The sequence below is a fragment of the Microcebus murinus genome, chromosome X (assembly GCF_040939455.1).
Source record: "Microcebus murinus isolate Inina chromosome X, M.murinus_Inina_mat1.0, whole genome shotgun sequence".
In the NCBI taxonomy this organism is placed as follows: domain Eukaryota; kingdom Metazoa; phylum Chordata; class Mammalia; order Primates; family Cheirogaleidae; genus Microcebus; species Microcebus murinus.
In genome coordinates this window covers 120988640-121005398 of record NC_134136.1, presented here as the reverse complement: position 1 = coordinate 121005398, position 16759 = coordinate 120988640, and the positions used below count along the sequence as shown (strand labels likewise).

Genomic DNA, 16759 nt, shown 5'->3' with positions numbered 1-16759 from the left:
TTTGGCCCTGAGTATTGACATGAATTGTGAATCTGTGCTTCTAAACATTCAATTCCTCCTCCTCCTTCCTCTTCCCACATCATTTATTTGTTTTGTGAATATGATTTTTAATTTTTATTTTTTATTTCAGCATATTATAGGGGTACAAATGTTTAGGTTACATATATTGCCCTTGCCCCACCCGAGTCAGAACTTCAAGCGTGTCCATCCCCCAGACAGTGCGCACTGCATCCATTAGGTGTGTATATACCCATCCCTTCCTCCCCATTCCCATCTGCCCGACACCCGATGAATGTTACTACTATATGTGCACTTAAGTGTTGATGAGTTAATATCGATTTGCTGGTGAGCACATGTCGTGCTTGTTTTTCCATTCTTGGGATACTTCACTTAGTAGAATGGGATCCAGCTCTATCCAGGAAAATACAAGAGGTCTTAGATCACCATTATTTTTTGTGGCTGAGTAGAACTCTGTGGTATATGTATACCACATTTTATGAATCAACTCATGTATTGATGGGCACTTGGGTTGTTTCCACATCTTTGCAATTGTGAATTGTGCTGCTATAAACTGTGAATATGATTTTTTAAATATAAAAGGAACATATCTAAGATTTTCTAAAACCAATGTACCAAAATAAAAAATTACCACACTGACAGTAGTTAACAGTTTTCATAATTTAATTAAAAAGTATTGGTAAAAAGGTGACATTTGAAAAAAGACTGAATTTATCTTGGAAAACTGGACTATATAAGACAAAATGAAAAAAATTAACAAAGAGGGTTAAGAGGTAATACTTCAAACAACAACAAAATGTAGCAAATACATTTTGGGGCAATTGAAATTTATACAACTGAAGGCTCCTTCATTTACCTAGGAAAATCCTGTAAAAATATTACAACTTTGTTTCCCTGACTGGAATGATATTTTAGTCAATACTTTCCCAATGGCATTACATATGAAATGTGGCTGAAGCACTGTTTTGATGTTTGCTTTTCCTCCCACTCACTCAGAATTGAAAGGCATGAAAGGACACAGGCTATTGCATTGGCCTCTGACATAAGGAATTTACAACACGGCTCCATATAATTTCTTTACCATGAAGGTGTCAAATTAATACCTACTCCAGAAGAATTCAAAGAAAAAGCACCTAATACATAAATAGGGGAATTTCTCTTCCTCATTTTGGATAATCCATAGTTTTTGCCATTCAAACAAAATATAGGACATCTACCCCACGTGCTATGGCATGTTCACACATGTACATAGGCACAAAAGAAGCATTTTGAAGATGTATCCGAAGGAAAGGCAAAATACAAAAGTTTTCAGAAAAGGAGAAAGCAAAAAGTAAAAGAACCCATTAACAAGGGCACAAGAACAAAAGTGGGGGAGAGGAAAACTGCTGGGTTTTCCATATTGATATAGAGAGGGCCCCTGCCTTGACTGACTGGCATCTACTACAGCTGGGCTGTTTCACCAGCAGGAAACTTTAAAAATTGAAAATGAGTCTGAAAATTACCACTATTCTTTCCCCAAACTAGAAGAGAATGTTAATTTAAGGCTAAGAAGAAATGAGAGCTGAGAATTATAATCTGTTTCACATTTTTAAAACTGCAACATTTCTCCCTTCTTTAAATGGGAAGCAGACATATACTTTTTTTATCCCTCCTCAATGTAATTATTCTCTTCCTCTCAGAAATTCATCAAGGCTGATAGTTTGGGAACAAGGTATAAGCAACTTCTGAAAAATGGCTCCAGCCTTTTTGTTTGGGAAATTGCCTCAGATTCAAAGTTGATACAAAGCTAAATTATATCCATGTGTTAAACACATGCTTTCAAATTCTGTTTGACAATAAAAATCTGTTTCAAAATTAAAGCAGGTAAGAATATTTAACCTCTGTGCATTTCATTATATTTTAATTATACCTCAATAAAAATTTTATAAACATTAAAGCAGGTATACAAAAACTGTCAGCCAAACTTATTTGAAAACAACAACACAAAACCCTGACCTGGTACAAATACCCCAGAAATGGTCTCACTTTGGGAAAGGCTCTGGGATCCTTCACAAATGCCTAGACAGAGACAATCAGAGCATTTTCCTTAGAAGTAGTACTTTTGTACTTTTGTAAACACTATCCACAAGTTAGCCTTTTATGCTTGTTAGCTGGGTAAAAAAAGTTATGAGTGTGTCCCTAACAGGCAAGTCTAGGAACAGGCACTGGACAATTATGAGCATTAGCAGTAATGACTCAGTAAGGTAAGATACTGTGAAAGGAACTCGACCTTGTGCAAAGGAAGAGGGTAGTGAGTTTGACAGTATCTGAGATGTCGCTCTCCTGGTCTCTCCCCTGAAGAAGGTTTATAGATACCAGTGGAGTTAGAAATTTCCTACAGACAGGACTCTGGGAGTCACATGCTGTAGCTTCAAAAGGTAAGTAGTTTTAGTGTCTGATAATCATGGTCTCTTGCAAATCTGTTAACAACGCAAGGACTCTTAATACATACACTTATCAATGTGTTACTATAACTGGAAAGCTGACTCAAAATATTTACTGAGTAAATATTCTGGGCCCAGCTGCTCCAAATAGCCGCTGACAAACCTCTGGACAATCTGCAATTCCTGTAGCATGTTTGTAAAAACTAGACTTGAAACCTTTTAAAAAACTGCAAGCGGATTTAGTGTGGAAAAATTTCATCCTTTTCATTGCAATTCCTCCTAACATATGCTAGAATCCTTTTGGTGTATGGGTTTTCCCCAATATATGGGGCAAAGGCAAAGGTTGGGTTATCCTTGGGAGTTTCTGATCACCTTTGCATTGAACTGTGGGAAAGGGGGTGTGGCTTGCTTTTATTGTGGCAATCCCGTCTAGAGTCATGGGGAGGATTTTCCCTGTCTGAGCTATCTCTCCTTACCCTGACCTTTTCTTTATTCCCATCACTTTCTACTTCTGAATCACTCAGCTCCAAATCTGGGCAATACCCATCATTTTCCTGATATGGAGCTTTCCCTGCAGACCGCCTGAGAAGCTGCCTACCCCACAACTGCTCTTTGGAGTTTGTATTCTTGGTTGGTTTCACACAGCATTGGAGGTCCTCTGTGGTCCTCACCCACCTGTTGGTGGCCTCTTTAAAGGATCTGCCAAAATGTTCCATGGTGGATTTTCTAAAGCTGCCCTGACTGGCCAAGTGTGAGCTTAGCATGGACTCCTGATCACAGAACATCTCACTTGAGCTATCTTTTTGGGTGACATTCTCAGACCAGCTGCCCTCTAGACCATTGGATTTCACAAACTTTGAGTTAGGCTGACTTTTCCCATTCCCAATGGAAGACTGTCCATGGAGGGCAGCCTGAAGGACCAGAGGCTTTCCCAGTGACTGCCCATGATAGAACTCTGAAGATGGGGTTCTCCAAGAAGGACTGGAATCCTTTGCTTCACTCCTGGAATGGCTGAGACTGGCCAGCAAACGGTTATTCTTGCTCTCTAGTGGATATCTCTGATACGATTTCACTCTCATTTCTAGAGGCTCCTGAGGCACCTGCATGCTCTTTATACTATGAACAGGGGAGTCGCTGTCAGGAGAGTGGGGTCGGTGATCAGTCTCTGTGGAGTTCTTTCTGCGGTCTTCCTGGGTTGATCTGGGCATTTTTAACTTTAAGGTAATTCTTGGTGGTGGGTAAAACAATGAGTTTTCTAGTGCACTTGTCAAAGGAAGTCCTGAGATCAAAAAGAAAGACTCATTTTAACAACTGATTTAAATAATGGCATATGTTCTTATGGCAGAGTGGTTCACACACCCACTCTTCCAAATGTCTAATAAGCATCTGACTTTGGTATGTATGTACATCATGGTGTAACAGTTGGAATGAGGTGAACCAGAGGTTGGGGCCAAGAGTGCGAAAGATGAAAAACTCAGTAATGCCACTATTTGCAATATGGCTCCCCAACTCTACTCTTTGTCTGCAAAATGATCACAAAGACTAGTGTGTTGTCTCCTGCATTCTCATCTTTGCCTCTTCCATTTTTGAAAAGTAGTCACTAGTAATGGTTTAGAACAGGGTCTCCCTATTTGTGTGTGTGGGGGGTGTGTGTGTGTGTGCGCGCGCGCATGCGTGCACACGTAGGTACTGTAAAGCACTTAGGTTAGGCCTTAAACAGACACATTTCAGACCCCCTCCTCCAACCTTTTCTAGCCTTCCTAAAGCAAGTCAAATACAAACCCTCAGAAATGTAGACACAGGTTTTGGAGGGTGAAGAGTATGTATGCTGTTTGAACTTGGCATTAGAAGTGGTAGTGGGTGGTTCCTGCAAATGTTATATCCTTAACCTAGAATAATTTCCTGACTACAAATTTCCATTATGGAGGTGGGAAGTTTTGTAGTGGTGAGGCCAGCATAAAAGAATCACAGCAATTCCTACCAATGGCCAGCTATGGGTTTAGCCTGGGTAGTATTAGCAATCAGTTACCCGGTTATGTTACCCTATAATCACAGTTAGTACAGAGCTTCCTCTATTATTCTGAGTGCTCTGAAATTAAAAAGGCACTACCAAACAATTCCTCCTTGCATATGGACTTGCCCATTATCATCTTCTGTAGCCTCACAAAAATGAGATATAGAAGAGTACAGTTCTTATGTGCCTCAATGGGCAGCATTTGTCCCCCAAGGATCCCCAACTCATCTCTGCCAGGGGTTGCCACCTGCTGATGCTGCAAGCTGTAATGAAGCTCACTCCTAGCAATCAGAAGGTGTGTGGGTAGGAGCCAATTTCCTTGGCATGTGGGGGCTTTCCCTGCTGTCATTTGGTTCTGTTTTGCCTGTCACTGTTGCCCTCGTGGCTGAGCAGCCCTGCTGCCTCCTGCTATACCACTCTGCTGTGACTCATGATGTAACAACTCATTTCTTGAGTATCTCTCTTGCTCTATGACTGGCCCTTGGCAGGAGATGATTCTGCACACCCCCTGCCCTGTGACCCCTAGTTCTTCAGGCTCTGCCACTGACTTTTGTGTTAAATGAGGCACGGGGAGGTAGGTTATAGGTATCACTGAATATAATTGTCATCATTCCAGCCAAGCTTACCATGCTTAGGGTACTATAATTATGCTCACCTGTCTCACTCACCAAATGGGCAGTGTACCCTGTGGTGGGGATTCTGTCTTACTGAATGCTTCGTCTTCTAGCTCTGTTCTTAGTCCACAGTAGATGTTCAACAAATATTAGTGAATAAATGAAAAGATAAGAACTCAGATCTTCTAACTTCTGGCTAAAGCTGTTTTAGACTATTAAGATGAATAATCCTGGAATTAAATGTTTTCTGGAAACTGGGGTTAGATCCTATTCTACTGATTTCTAAATGAATTCAATAATTACAGAATAATTTCATGGCTCCAAGTAATGGTCTCAATCATTGGGGAACAAGTAATCTATCTTGGACCTAGGTTATCTGCCCTAGACCTGCAACTTCCCCCACCCCACTCTGGGATTTCTTGCCTCATTAGTTGACATCGAAGTGGGCCATGTTATATCAGGATTGGACTGGAGTGAACGAGATATTTGACAAGAATTTTTAAAGATTTTTAAGTGGAACAATTGACATAAAATTTAAATTGTTAAAATAGGATGCAACCAGTGTCTATATACTTGTTAGGACATTTTTAATATACAGGTTACCTGCAGCAATTTCTTGGTTAGCAAGCTCGACTTGCATATTGAAGATCTGTTCCTGCATTTTGCTATGTGACAGTTTCAGCTTCTCTCGCCTGCTTATCATGTAGCACAGATTTCGGACCTGAAAGCCCAATCCCCAGCAAATAAAGACATCATGTTAAGTAAACCTGACAATTGAAATTGTTTAGCTAAAATGAAGACACCGAAAGTTAGGTGGGGTGGGGGAGGATGAAAAGAGAAGACAGAACCCAAGAGCTGCAGAATGAAAGCCACTCCACAAGAATCCATGCAGCATGATTAATTGTGGGATTATGGTTCCCATATTAATCAGCAACACAAGCAAAATGTTCCAAAGCTGCCTCCTGAAACTTTCTCTCCCTGTAGTGTCACAGGCTTGGTATTTATTTACACAGCCAGGTTGAAAAGACTGAATGATGGTTTAACAATTCAGCCTTCCCTTTACATCCCTGAGTACAAATGATGACAATACTGTACCCAGTACAATCTTCTAAGGAGTGCTGGACCAGCAGAATAAAGGTTTGCTGGGAAGACTGGAAGTGGCTTTTTTGCTCATACTTTGAGCTCAACCAAGTTTCTACAGCCACAGGGTGAAATCCTCACTCTCTCATACTACCTACCTGGCCAAGTTACTTAACTTTTCTGTACCCTAATTTGTTCATCTGTAAATAGGGATGATTATGATAATTATAGTATTTTTTTCTATAGTAATAACAATAGGTGTTATATATGTATGTCCTAAATTTTAAAAACTGAGCCAAATCTATTAGTTCCCTTTCAAATTTTGGTAGCAGAGAAACAAATCAAGCCATTTCTATAATTATATTCAATTATAAAATTCTCTAGGGTAAACACAGGGCCTATCTTTAAATTCTTGCAGCACCTAATTTAATGGATAATTGATAAATACGTCATGAGTTAAACTGAATTATGTGGTGGAGTGGCTCTCAACCAGGGGCAATTTTGACCCTCAGGGGGCATTTGGTAATTTGGAAACATTTTTGTTTGTCACACTGGGTATGTGTTATGGGGGTGCTACTGGCATCTAGCGGGTAGAGGCCAGGGATACTGCTAAACATCTTACGATGTCCCCACAACAAAGGACAGCCCCCTATAACAAACCATCCCGTCTAACATGTCAATAGTGCAGAGTTTGAGAAACCCTGATCTAGTGCTTGCTTGAACAAAATTCACTCTTTCCTCAGCCTCCGGTCTCATAAATGTATCAGTAAAATATAGATCAGCCAATTTAGGCTCAACAGTGAATAAAAAGTAAACCAAATGAGAATATACTTCAAATTTAAAGTTCACAGAGAACATCAGTGAGGTCTCTCCAATCCCCTGAATTGTGCCTGTCAAAATTTAAACAGCCTGATATCTGGGGCCACAGTGAAATCAGAAGATAAGCAAGGACACAGAAAGCCCGCACTACAATGAGCTGACCATTTTTAAACTGGAAATGGGACCTCCATTTCTTTGCAGACCGAGACGTACATACTAGTCACAGCTGGTCACCTTACCCTCTCCAGGTCCTGCCGCAGGTGCATAAACATTCTCATGCGAGTGTGAATGCTTTCCTCTTTTGGCTGCACCAGCCCATTTTCTTCATCCTCCTTTGGAGGAAATAATGGCTTATTGAAGTTACTTTTCCGCTTCAGTTTCCAGTAGTTATAGATAAAGTCCACAACTAGCGTGGGGAGCCCCAGCTCTGTGGCCACATCTTCCACTCGTACCAAGGAATAGAACTCCTCCTCCAGCTCCTGAAGCTTCTGTGCCCGCAGGCTGGTTTTCTCGCTTTTGGCCTGGCTCTGCTCTGTAGCCCTGTGGTGGGGGTACTCAGCCTCCCCAAGTTTCTGCCTGTTTTGGCTATGCTTGAGGCAGTATGACTTGAACTTCACTTGATCTCCCTCATCTAGAATAGTCTTCATCTCTAGGCTGTGCTCAAAGGCACAGGTGACGTGGAAGGCAGTGATGCAGCTTTTTACCGAACACTGCAGGAAGAAAAGATGTGTCAAGGTGGCAGGGTTGGGGGGAAAGGGAGAGACCCATGTCTCTTGACCAAAATTGAGAGCTTGTAGGAAGCAAAGGAAAGACAGGGAGAAAGTTGGTTCTCAATTGACTATGACAGGCCGGGCGCGGTGGCTCACGCCTGTAATCCTAGCTCTCTGGGAGGCCGAGGCGGGCGGATTGCTCAAGGTCAGGAGTTCAAAACCAGCCTGAGCAAGAGCGAGACCCCGTCTCTACTATAAATAGAAAGAAATTAATTGGCCAACTGATATATATATAAAAAAAAATTAGCCGGGCATGGTGGCGCATGCCTGTAGTCCCAGCTACTCGGGAGGCTGAGGCAGAAGGATCCCTTGAGCCCAGGAGTTTGAGGTTGCTGTGAGCTAGGCTGACGCCACGGCACTCACTCTAGCCTGGGCAACAAAGCGAGACTCTGTCTCAAAAAAAAAAAAAAAAAAAAAAAAAAAAAATTGACTATGACAGATGCATTATGAGTAACCCAGGAAACCTGTTCTTACAGAAAATAGCAAAAACAGAGGGAAAAAAATATTCAAACTGCCGTTTTAAGGTTTCAGCTCAAGTATTCGAGTATCAGTTTTTCTGAGAAGCCTTCTTTTATTCCCTTAAACAGTCATGTGGTCTCTTCTTTGTGTCCCCCATATTACCCCATATGCTTCTTTTCACATTGTACCTATCAGTATAATAACTGTCAAGACCCTGGCCATAGATCAAAGACAGAAGCTGTGTCATTCATTTTGCACTGCTATCAACAAGCAGTTGCTCAGAAAATGCTTCTGAACAAATGAAAGAAAACAAAGTCAGTATTATTGCCAGAGCACTTACAGATTTTAAAAAGGCTATGGGAACTTCTTAAAATTATTCTTATAGAGCTGAGCTGTCTAACATTATAATAGCCAACTAGCTATGAGTTGCTATTTCAATTCAAATTAATTAGAATTACATACAATTAAAAATTTAGTTCCTCAGTCACACTAGTCACATTTCAACCATACTAGACAGCATAGATATAAAACATTTCCATCATTGTGGAAAGTTATATCAGACAGTATGGTTATAGACAATCTGAAATTAAGTTTATAATACTCTGCCTTTCATTCATAGATTTAACACATTTATTATTACTATGTAGCATGCACTGATGATTCATAGGGAGGCAGAGCAAGAAGAACCTGGCCCATAAATGCTAGTTGGAACTCTCATGGTTAAAGCCAAGTCTCAACTCTTTTGGAAGTTGCATCTGGAAGGCAGATTGCTCAGTTACTTGTTAGGTTTTTGATACTTAAACATAGAGAATGATATTGGATATGAATAAAGACAAAAAGGATAAAAAACCTGACAGGTCTCCTTAAGACTGAGAAATTCAACCCAAGTGCCCATCAATACATGAGTGGATTAATAAAGTGTGGTATATGTATACCAGGGAGTTCTACTCAGCCACAGAAAACAATGGTGATCTAGCACCTCTTGTATTATCCTGGATAGAGCTGGGACCCATTCTACTAAGTATCCCAAGAATGAAAAAACAAGCACCACATGTACTCACCATCAAATTGGTACTAATTAATCAACACTTATGTGCACATATGGAAGTAACATTCATCAGGGATCGGGCAGGTGGGAGGTGGGAGGGGGGAGGAGGGGATGGGTAAACACATGCCTAATGGGTGCAGTGTGCACAGTCTGGGATGGGCACACTTGTAGCTCCGACTCAGCCAGTGCAAATGCAATATATGTAACCTAAAATTTGTACCCCTGTAAAAATTTTGGGAAAAAAAAGACTGAGAAATTCAACATCTAAGAGAATACTGGCAACCATCAAAGCTTTAATGGGGCAGATTCCATTTAAACTAATTGCACATGATAAAGAATTCCAGGGATAGAATATAATTCTAAGATAATCTAATCCAGCATCACATTTATTATTGCTTGAATTCCTCTATAGTGCCCCACTCTCTGCACACCCCTCTCCACTTTCCAATTAAATGGTAATCTAGCTACTTACTGAATTCTTCCACTAATAAGATGCTAAAAACCTCCTAAGACTGGCCCACCCCAGCTGTGGACAGCTCTATTGGAAAAGTCTGTTATATTACACTGAAAGCTGTATCCTTCCTTAAAACTTCCATGTATTTGACAAGCCTCATGAAAATGAGGATGACGAAAGCCTAAGATGTACTTTTATCTGGGTACCTTGTGTTACCACTTGGCTAAGAAACTAGCCAGGCATTTATAAAACAAGTTGCAAAAGGTTTCTATAGCAAAAGATTAAACATCTTGAGCATAGTGCTGTTTTGCTGTTTAATAACTGCCAAAAATATGGGAAGAAAAAGCAAAAGGATTTTCTATTCAAGGGGATGAATGTGTGACATAAAACTGCTATTAATAGGAAGTTAAAAACAGATCATCTCAGGTTAAATTTATAGAACGAAGAAACATAAATATAAATTACTCAAAATAAAAGATAATGTACAGATAAGAATTGAGTACTTATATGAAAAATGGGATGTCTCCTTGGAGACTCTGCTATAAAATCCATCTAGTTTCAAAAAAGATAATTCTGTGATATTTATGGTTGGAGTCTATATATTTTGGTCACCACCAAATGCTGGTCAATGGGTACAAAGTTACATTTAAATAGGAGAAATAAGTTCTGGTGTTCTGTTGCATAGTAGGGTGACAATGGTTAACAGTGAGGTATTGCATTTTACAAATATGTAGAAAAGAGACTTTTGAATATTCTCACCACAAAGAAATGATAAATGTATGAGGTGATGTGTAGGCTAAATACCCTGATTTCATCATTATAGAACATATAGATATAAAAACATCAAATTATACTCCATAAATATGTATAATTATGACGTAGCAATATAGATCACAATATAAAAGATAAAGCTTGACTGATGATCCCTTATATTGTCAACCAAAATATAAAAAAATATAAAGTGAAGAAGAAAAAGAAGGAAGAAGGGAAGGAGGGAGGGAGGAGGGGAAGAAGAGAAAGTGCCAACCAAGTTTTGGAGCTAATCAAATATTTATTTCCTTTTTTCTAAAACTCATGCCTGACACATTCTATTAAACAAAATGCCTTTTTTCTCTCATTTATTTCTACTGTAACCACTTAGGTGATAGGGGAGTTATTATGTCTATTTAAAAAAATATTTTTAAAAATTTAAAATTAAAAAACTTTTAACTGATGTAACACTGTTCTCACTGTAGCAAGCAGTACTTTTACAAACATTTTTATATGTGTCTTTTTAATATACATTTTTATTTTATTATTGTTCATAGTTTTAAAATATCCATGTGTGTATGTATCAGAATTATGTATCTTTTCAGTGCAAAATATAGTATGCATATATATTTATGTGTATATGTGTGTGCTATTCCCCCCCTTCATATGTATATAGATGATTTCCTCTTGCCTGGCTAGGGAAAACCACCTTAGATGGGAAAATAGCACTCTACCTTATTATATATGTATCTATTTAAATATATTTACATATAAAATATATATTCATTTTGTAATATTTCTAATAGATTGTTGATACATAAAAGTATGTTACATATTTCTTTTTTTTTTTTTTTTTGAGACAGAGTCTCGCTTTGTTGTCCAGGCTAGAGTGAGTGCCGTGGCGTCAGCCTAGCTCCCAGCAACCTCAAACTCCTGGGCTCAAGTGATCCTCCTGCCTCATCCTCCCAAGTAGCTAGGACTACAGGCATGTGCCACCATGCCTGGCTAATTTTTTTTTCTATTTATATTAGTTGGCCAATTAATTTTCTTTCTATTTATAGTAGAGACAGGGTCTCACTCTTGCTCAGGGTGGTTTCGAACTCCTGACCTTGAACAATCCGCCCGACTTGGCCTCCCAGAGTGGTAGGATTACAGGCGTGACTCACCACGCCTGGCCCATATGTCTTAATATGCTTAAAAATATATTTTATTTTTGTGTGTATAGTTTTGTGATGTTTTTACTTGTCTGTCTGTGAGAAAAACTCCAGAGTGACAGGCATTGTCATAGTGTTGAGAATAGCCATTCTATGCTGTGGGAACCCTCCAAGTTCTGTCCCTCTGGTCTAGTGTGAAGACTCAGAAGTACATTGGCTTTACTGTGTCAAAGCCATTTCTGTTTTGTGTTTCGTGAGGGACAACTCCAGTAAGATAGGAACCAGAGAAAGTATACTGGGTGTTTCTGTACAAAGGGGGTCAGAAAAAGCCTAGTAGACCCCTTCACATCATATAGTCTTTTCACTCCCATTCAATCAAAATACAGGCTCTCTGAGCCATTAAGCAGAGAAGAACTGGCCTTTTTCCAGCTGGCTGCAACATCCTTTTTTGCCTGGGTGGTTGACTAGGGTTATACACATGTGTCTTTAGACACTTCACCACATGCATTACAGTGTGGTCATCACATCTATTTACTGAAATAACACCCACAAAAAAACAACTTTATTGAGACATATTTTACATACAATTTACCAGTTTTAAAGTGTTTCAATGGTTTTCAACATATTTACAGAGTTGTGCAACCATTGCCACTAGATAATTATTCCGGAACATTTTCATCACCCCCAAGGAAGAAATCTCGTGCCTATTTGTATGCACTCTCTGTTCCCAACCCCAAGCAACCACTAACCTATTTTCTATCTCTATAGATTTGCCCATCTGGATATTTCATATAAGTAGAATCATTTGAGTGATCATTTGAGTCTGGCTTCTTTCACTTAGCTTGTTTTTAAGGTTCATCCATGTTGCAGCATGTATTAGAAGTTCATTCCTTTTTATGGCCAAAAAATATTCCATTGTATGGATATACCCCATTTCATCAGTTGATAGACATTTGGGTTGTTTTTACTTTTTGGATATTCTGAAATAATGCTGTTATGAAAATTTAGGTAGAAGTTTTTATGTGGATATATGTTTTTATTTCTCTTGGGTATTTTGCAGAGTGAAAGATTAACCTTGTCCAGAGAAAGGTTTGGCCCTTTGTCCTCAGCTCCTGAGAGATAACCTTTAAGCCCTGGGAATGTACTGCCTGATAAGAGTATCTTTGTTTACCTGGGGGCCTTGAGCCAAGTCAGATAGTCTATGCTAACAATGTGATTTATGGTGCAAGCTGTGGGCCACGTGATATCAGCCTGACCTCTGGAAGGACCCAAGAGTAAGGTCATCCACATGGATGCTTAGCCATGTCTATATGGCCAACCCTTAATAAAATTTCTGAACACCAAGGGTGAGCTTTCCTGGTTGGCAATACTCTGTTTATTATTACACATCATTGCTGGGAGAAATAAGCACTGACTCTGCTGGCAGGGTATAACTGGAAGCTCTATGTCTGGTCTCTCCTGGACCATGCCCTATATGCCTCTTTCCTTGGCTGATTTTGAATCTATAACTTTTCACTGTAATAAATCATAACTGTGAGTATAATGGTTCTTCTGAGTTCTGTGAGTCCTAATGAATTATTGAACCTGAGGGTGGTCTTGGAGACCTCTCCAACTGCAGGTATATACTTAGGGGTGGAATTGCTGATTCATAAGGTAACTACATTTAACATTTTGAGGAACTGCCAAACTGTTTTTCACAGCAGTTGCACCATTTTACATTTCCACCAGCAATGCACGAGGGTTCCAATTTCTCCACATCTTTGCCAAGAATTGTCGTTGTTTGCCTTTCTTAGTATTGCCACTCTAGTGGTTATGAAGTGGTAGGTATCTCATTGTGGTTTAGTTAAAAGGGGAAAATAATTTTCTACGTATACTTCAGAAATTATAGAAAATAATTTAAAAAATACTTTTATTAGAGGGAAAAGGTTTCCCTTACACATCTACATTTGTAAGGAGAGTTTTTGTGGAATGGGAATTGGATCAGATAGGGTAGCAGAATACAAATCTTGAAAAAGAACACCAGAGACTGATCTAGGAATTAAGACATGTCTTTTCAAATCTTGAAAAAGAATACAGACTTAGGAATTAAAATGTGCCTTTTCTCTTTAAAGAAATATTTTGCTGTCTTCAAATAGAAAACAGTGCATCCTCCTCAAGAGCAGATACCTCCTGCCTGTAACACCAAGGTCCTGGTGGACCTTAGCAGTTCTTGTCCTGCTGCAGGACAACATCCATTTGGTTACCCATAACCCCCAATAATCCGTGAATAGACAAATGGATGATGTCAGAGCAATTTGCTCAAAACTTAGTCACAGAAACAATGCCATAAACGGTCTAAGCCAGCCTACAAAACTCACTTCAGCTACTGTGTATTTAAACTCCAACAGAAACAGGGACTGCCAGCCTTTCTGGTCTCTCATCCCTAAGGGTCTGAGAGGAGATGTCACTGCAGTGTTATTTAACTTTTCTCCCATGTTTATATCTAGACTCCCTTAACAGATTATAAGCTCTTGAAGGCAGGGGCCAGAACTGTCTTAGAACTAGAATATCTGATAGACACTTCAATGTCCAAAACAGAATTCATTATCTTCTCAAATCTGTTTTTTATTATATTTATTTATTTATTTTTTTAGAGATGGGGTCTTGCTCTGTTGCCCAGGCTGGAGTGTAATGGCATGATCACAGTGCGCTGTAACCTTGAATTCCTGGGCTCAAGTGATCCTCCTGCCTCAGCCTCTGGAGTAGACGGGATTGTAAGTACGAGCCACTACACTGGCCTGAATCTGTTCTATCTACAGTTTTTTCTATTCAGTTTATCAAAACTTCACCCTTCCCATTGTTTGGGCCCGGATCTTGGAGTTATCCTCAACTTCTATTTTTCTCTCACACCCCGTAACTGATCTGTAGTAAATCCTGTTGGCTCCACCTTTAATACCAATTCAGAATCCAACCACTTCCCACTACCTCCAGGGCTACCACTATGGTCAAAGCCACCACCATCTCTCTTATAGATTACTGTGAGAGCCTAATTGCTTTTCTTGTTTCTAACCTTCCGTCCTCACAGTCTTTTCTGAGTAGAAAAGAGTGCCACTTTTGGGGTTTGCTCTTAACCTTTTACTATGGAAATTTACAAACCTATATAATGGCAAAGAGAATACTATAATAAACCCTATATACCCGTCATACAGTTTCAATGATTATTGGTACATGGGCAATCTTGTTTTATCTTACCCCCCATAGTACCCTAGCTTCCAGATTGTTTTCATTCCATGGAATCATGCCTTAAAAACATAAGTCAAATCATGCCCCTTATTTGTTCAAAACCTGCCAATGCCTTCCCCCTTAAACTCAGAGTAAAAAGCAAAGATCTTATAAGGGCCCTAGAAGCCCTTATCAGGGGCTGGCAAATGATGGCCCCCAGACCAAATGCAGCTGGCCATTTGTTTTTCCGTGGCTCACTAGCTAAGAATGGGAGCTAAGAATGGTTTCTGTATTTTTAAATGGTGGAAAAAAATCAAAAGAAGAATATTTTGTGATATGTGAAAATTATATAAACTTAAATTTGAGTCTATAAAGTTTTATTGGAATACAGCTATGTTAATTTGTTAAGTATCATCTGTGGCTTGCCTTAATGCTAGAAAGGTAGTGTTGAATATTTGCAAGAGAGATCACATGGCCCACAAAGTCAATACTTACCACAAATATTTACTATCTGGTCATTTGTAGAAAAAAATTTGCCAACCCCTGTCCTAATCAATCAAGGCCCCATGTAATGTCTTTGATCTTATTTTCCCATACACCCCATTCTGGTCTCACTGACTTCTTTCTTGTTGTTTGAACAGGCCAGACACTCTCCTATCTCAGGACCTTTGCATTGGCTATTCCCTCTGCCTGCAATACTTTTATCCTAAACATTTGCATAGCTCTTTCTCTTGCCTTTAAGTCTTTGCTCAAATGTCACCTGTAATGAGTCCTAGCCTGACTACTCTATTTAAACTTGTAACTCGAGTCCATTTCTCCATCAGCAAGGAAGGATCCTGGTGTTGAGGTCCTATCTATCAAGGACAATAACTACCATGGCTTTCAGTGTTCTGAGGAAACCTCAGATGCATGGCCTTCTGGTCAGGTGCCTGTGATTTCATATTGTTGGAGCATTCATTGTATCCCTGGAGGTTGCAGCTCTCTATAACTTTGCTGTGGTTGAACCAAGAAAGAAGGCATACACAGATTTCTACAGAAATTATAATTCCATGAACACTTTTGAGGAGATGAGCAAGGCTGGTATCTTTCAGAGTGCAAAGTGATTTTGGAATATAATTTCTTTGGGTTGAATTACATAGAAGTTTATCACTAACCTATATTCCTGAACTACAAAACATGAATATGTGGGCTAGGGAATAGTTTCTCTTGATAAATAAACAATTAACAAATAAAAAAACTTATAACTCATGTCCCTTACCCCACACTCCCTGTCTTCTTACTGTATACCATATTTTTCATTTCCATAGCACTTAGCATCTTCTAACGTGCTGTTTACTATTATTTATCATTTATTTCTCCCAACTAAACATAAGCTCAATGGCACAAAGGTTCTTTGTTGGTTCGTTCATAGACCCAAAGCCTGACACACAATTAGGCATAAATATTTGTTGAATAAATATAATTCCCTTTTTAAAAAATTTGTAGAGATGTGGTTTCACTATGTTGTCCAGGCTGGTCTCAAACTCCTGGGCTCAAGTGATCCTCCTACCTTGGCCTCCCAAAGGGCTGGAATTTATAGGTGTGAGCCATCACGCCCAGCCTGTAATTACTTATCAAAATTTTAAGGGTCTCAACTTGGTAAGATTTTTATAAAACAAAGACTTTGAATTCTAAGTAATGAAAATAAGAACCATTGCCCTGCAAATGAGAAACCTCTTCCAGAGTGTTTCGTCTATTCATCATCCAACCATGAGTGTAATATTTATTGTCTATCTACCACATCAGGGTGTGGGGGAATCTAAGGATGAAACAGTCTGAGCTTACAGTTTACCAGGACAGATGAAACTCATAGATAAATAACTGTAATAGAGGCAAAATGTGATAATTCAGGGCTGTAATGTAAACCCAGGTCTGTTAAGGTCAAGGCCAATGTTTTCTCTCACCACAGTGCTGTT

General features: G+C 39.3%; 1 protein-coding gene across 1 annotated transcript in view; it reads right to left on the bottom strand.

Annotated features, from left to right (window-relative positions):
• Positions 1–643: 643 nt before the first annotated feature.
• Positions 644–16759, bottom strand: part of JADE3 (jade family PHD finger 3) — an 81606-nt gene continuing 65490 nt past the window's right edge. Inside the window, exons 8-10 of the mRNA XM_012749719.3 lie at positions 7208–7678; positions 5673–5790; positions 644–3720 (exon numbers count right to left, since the gene is read on the bottom strand). Coding sequence (XP_012605173.1) covers positions 2810–3720; positions 5673–5790; positions 7208–7678 — 1500 coding nt within the window. The 3' untranslated portion in view covers positions 644–2809. The remainder of the gene's footprint in view (positions 3721–5672; positions 5791–7207; positions 7679–16759) is intronic.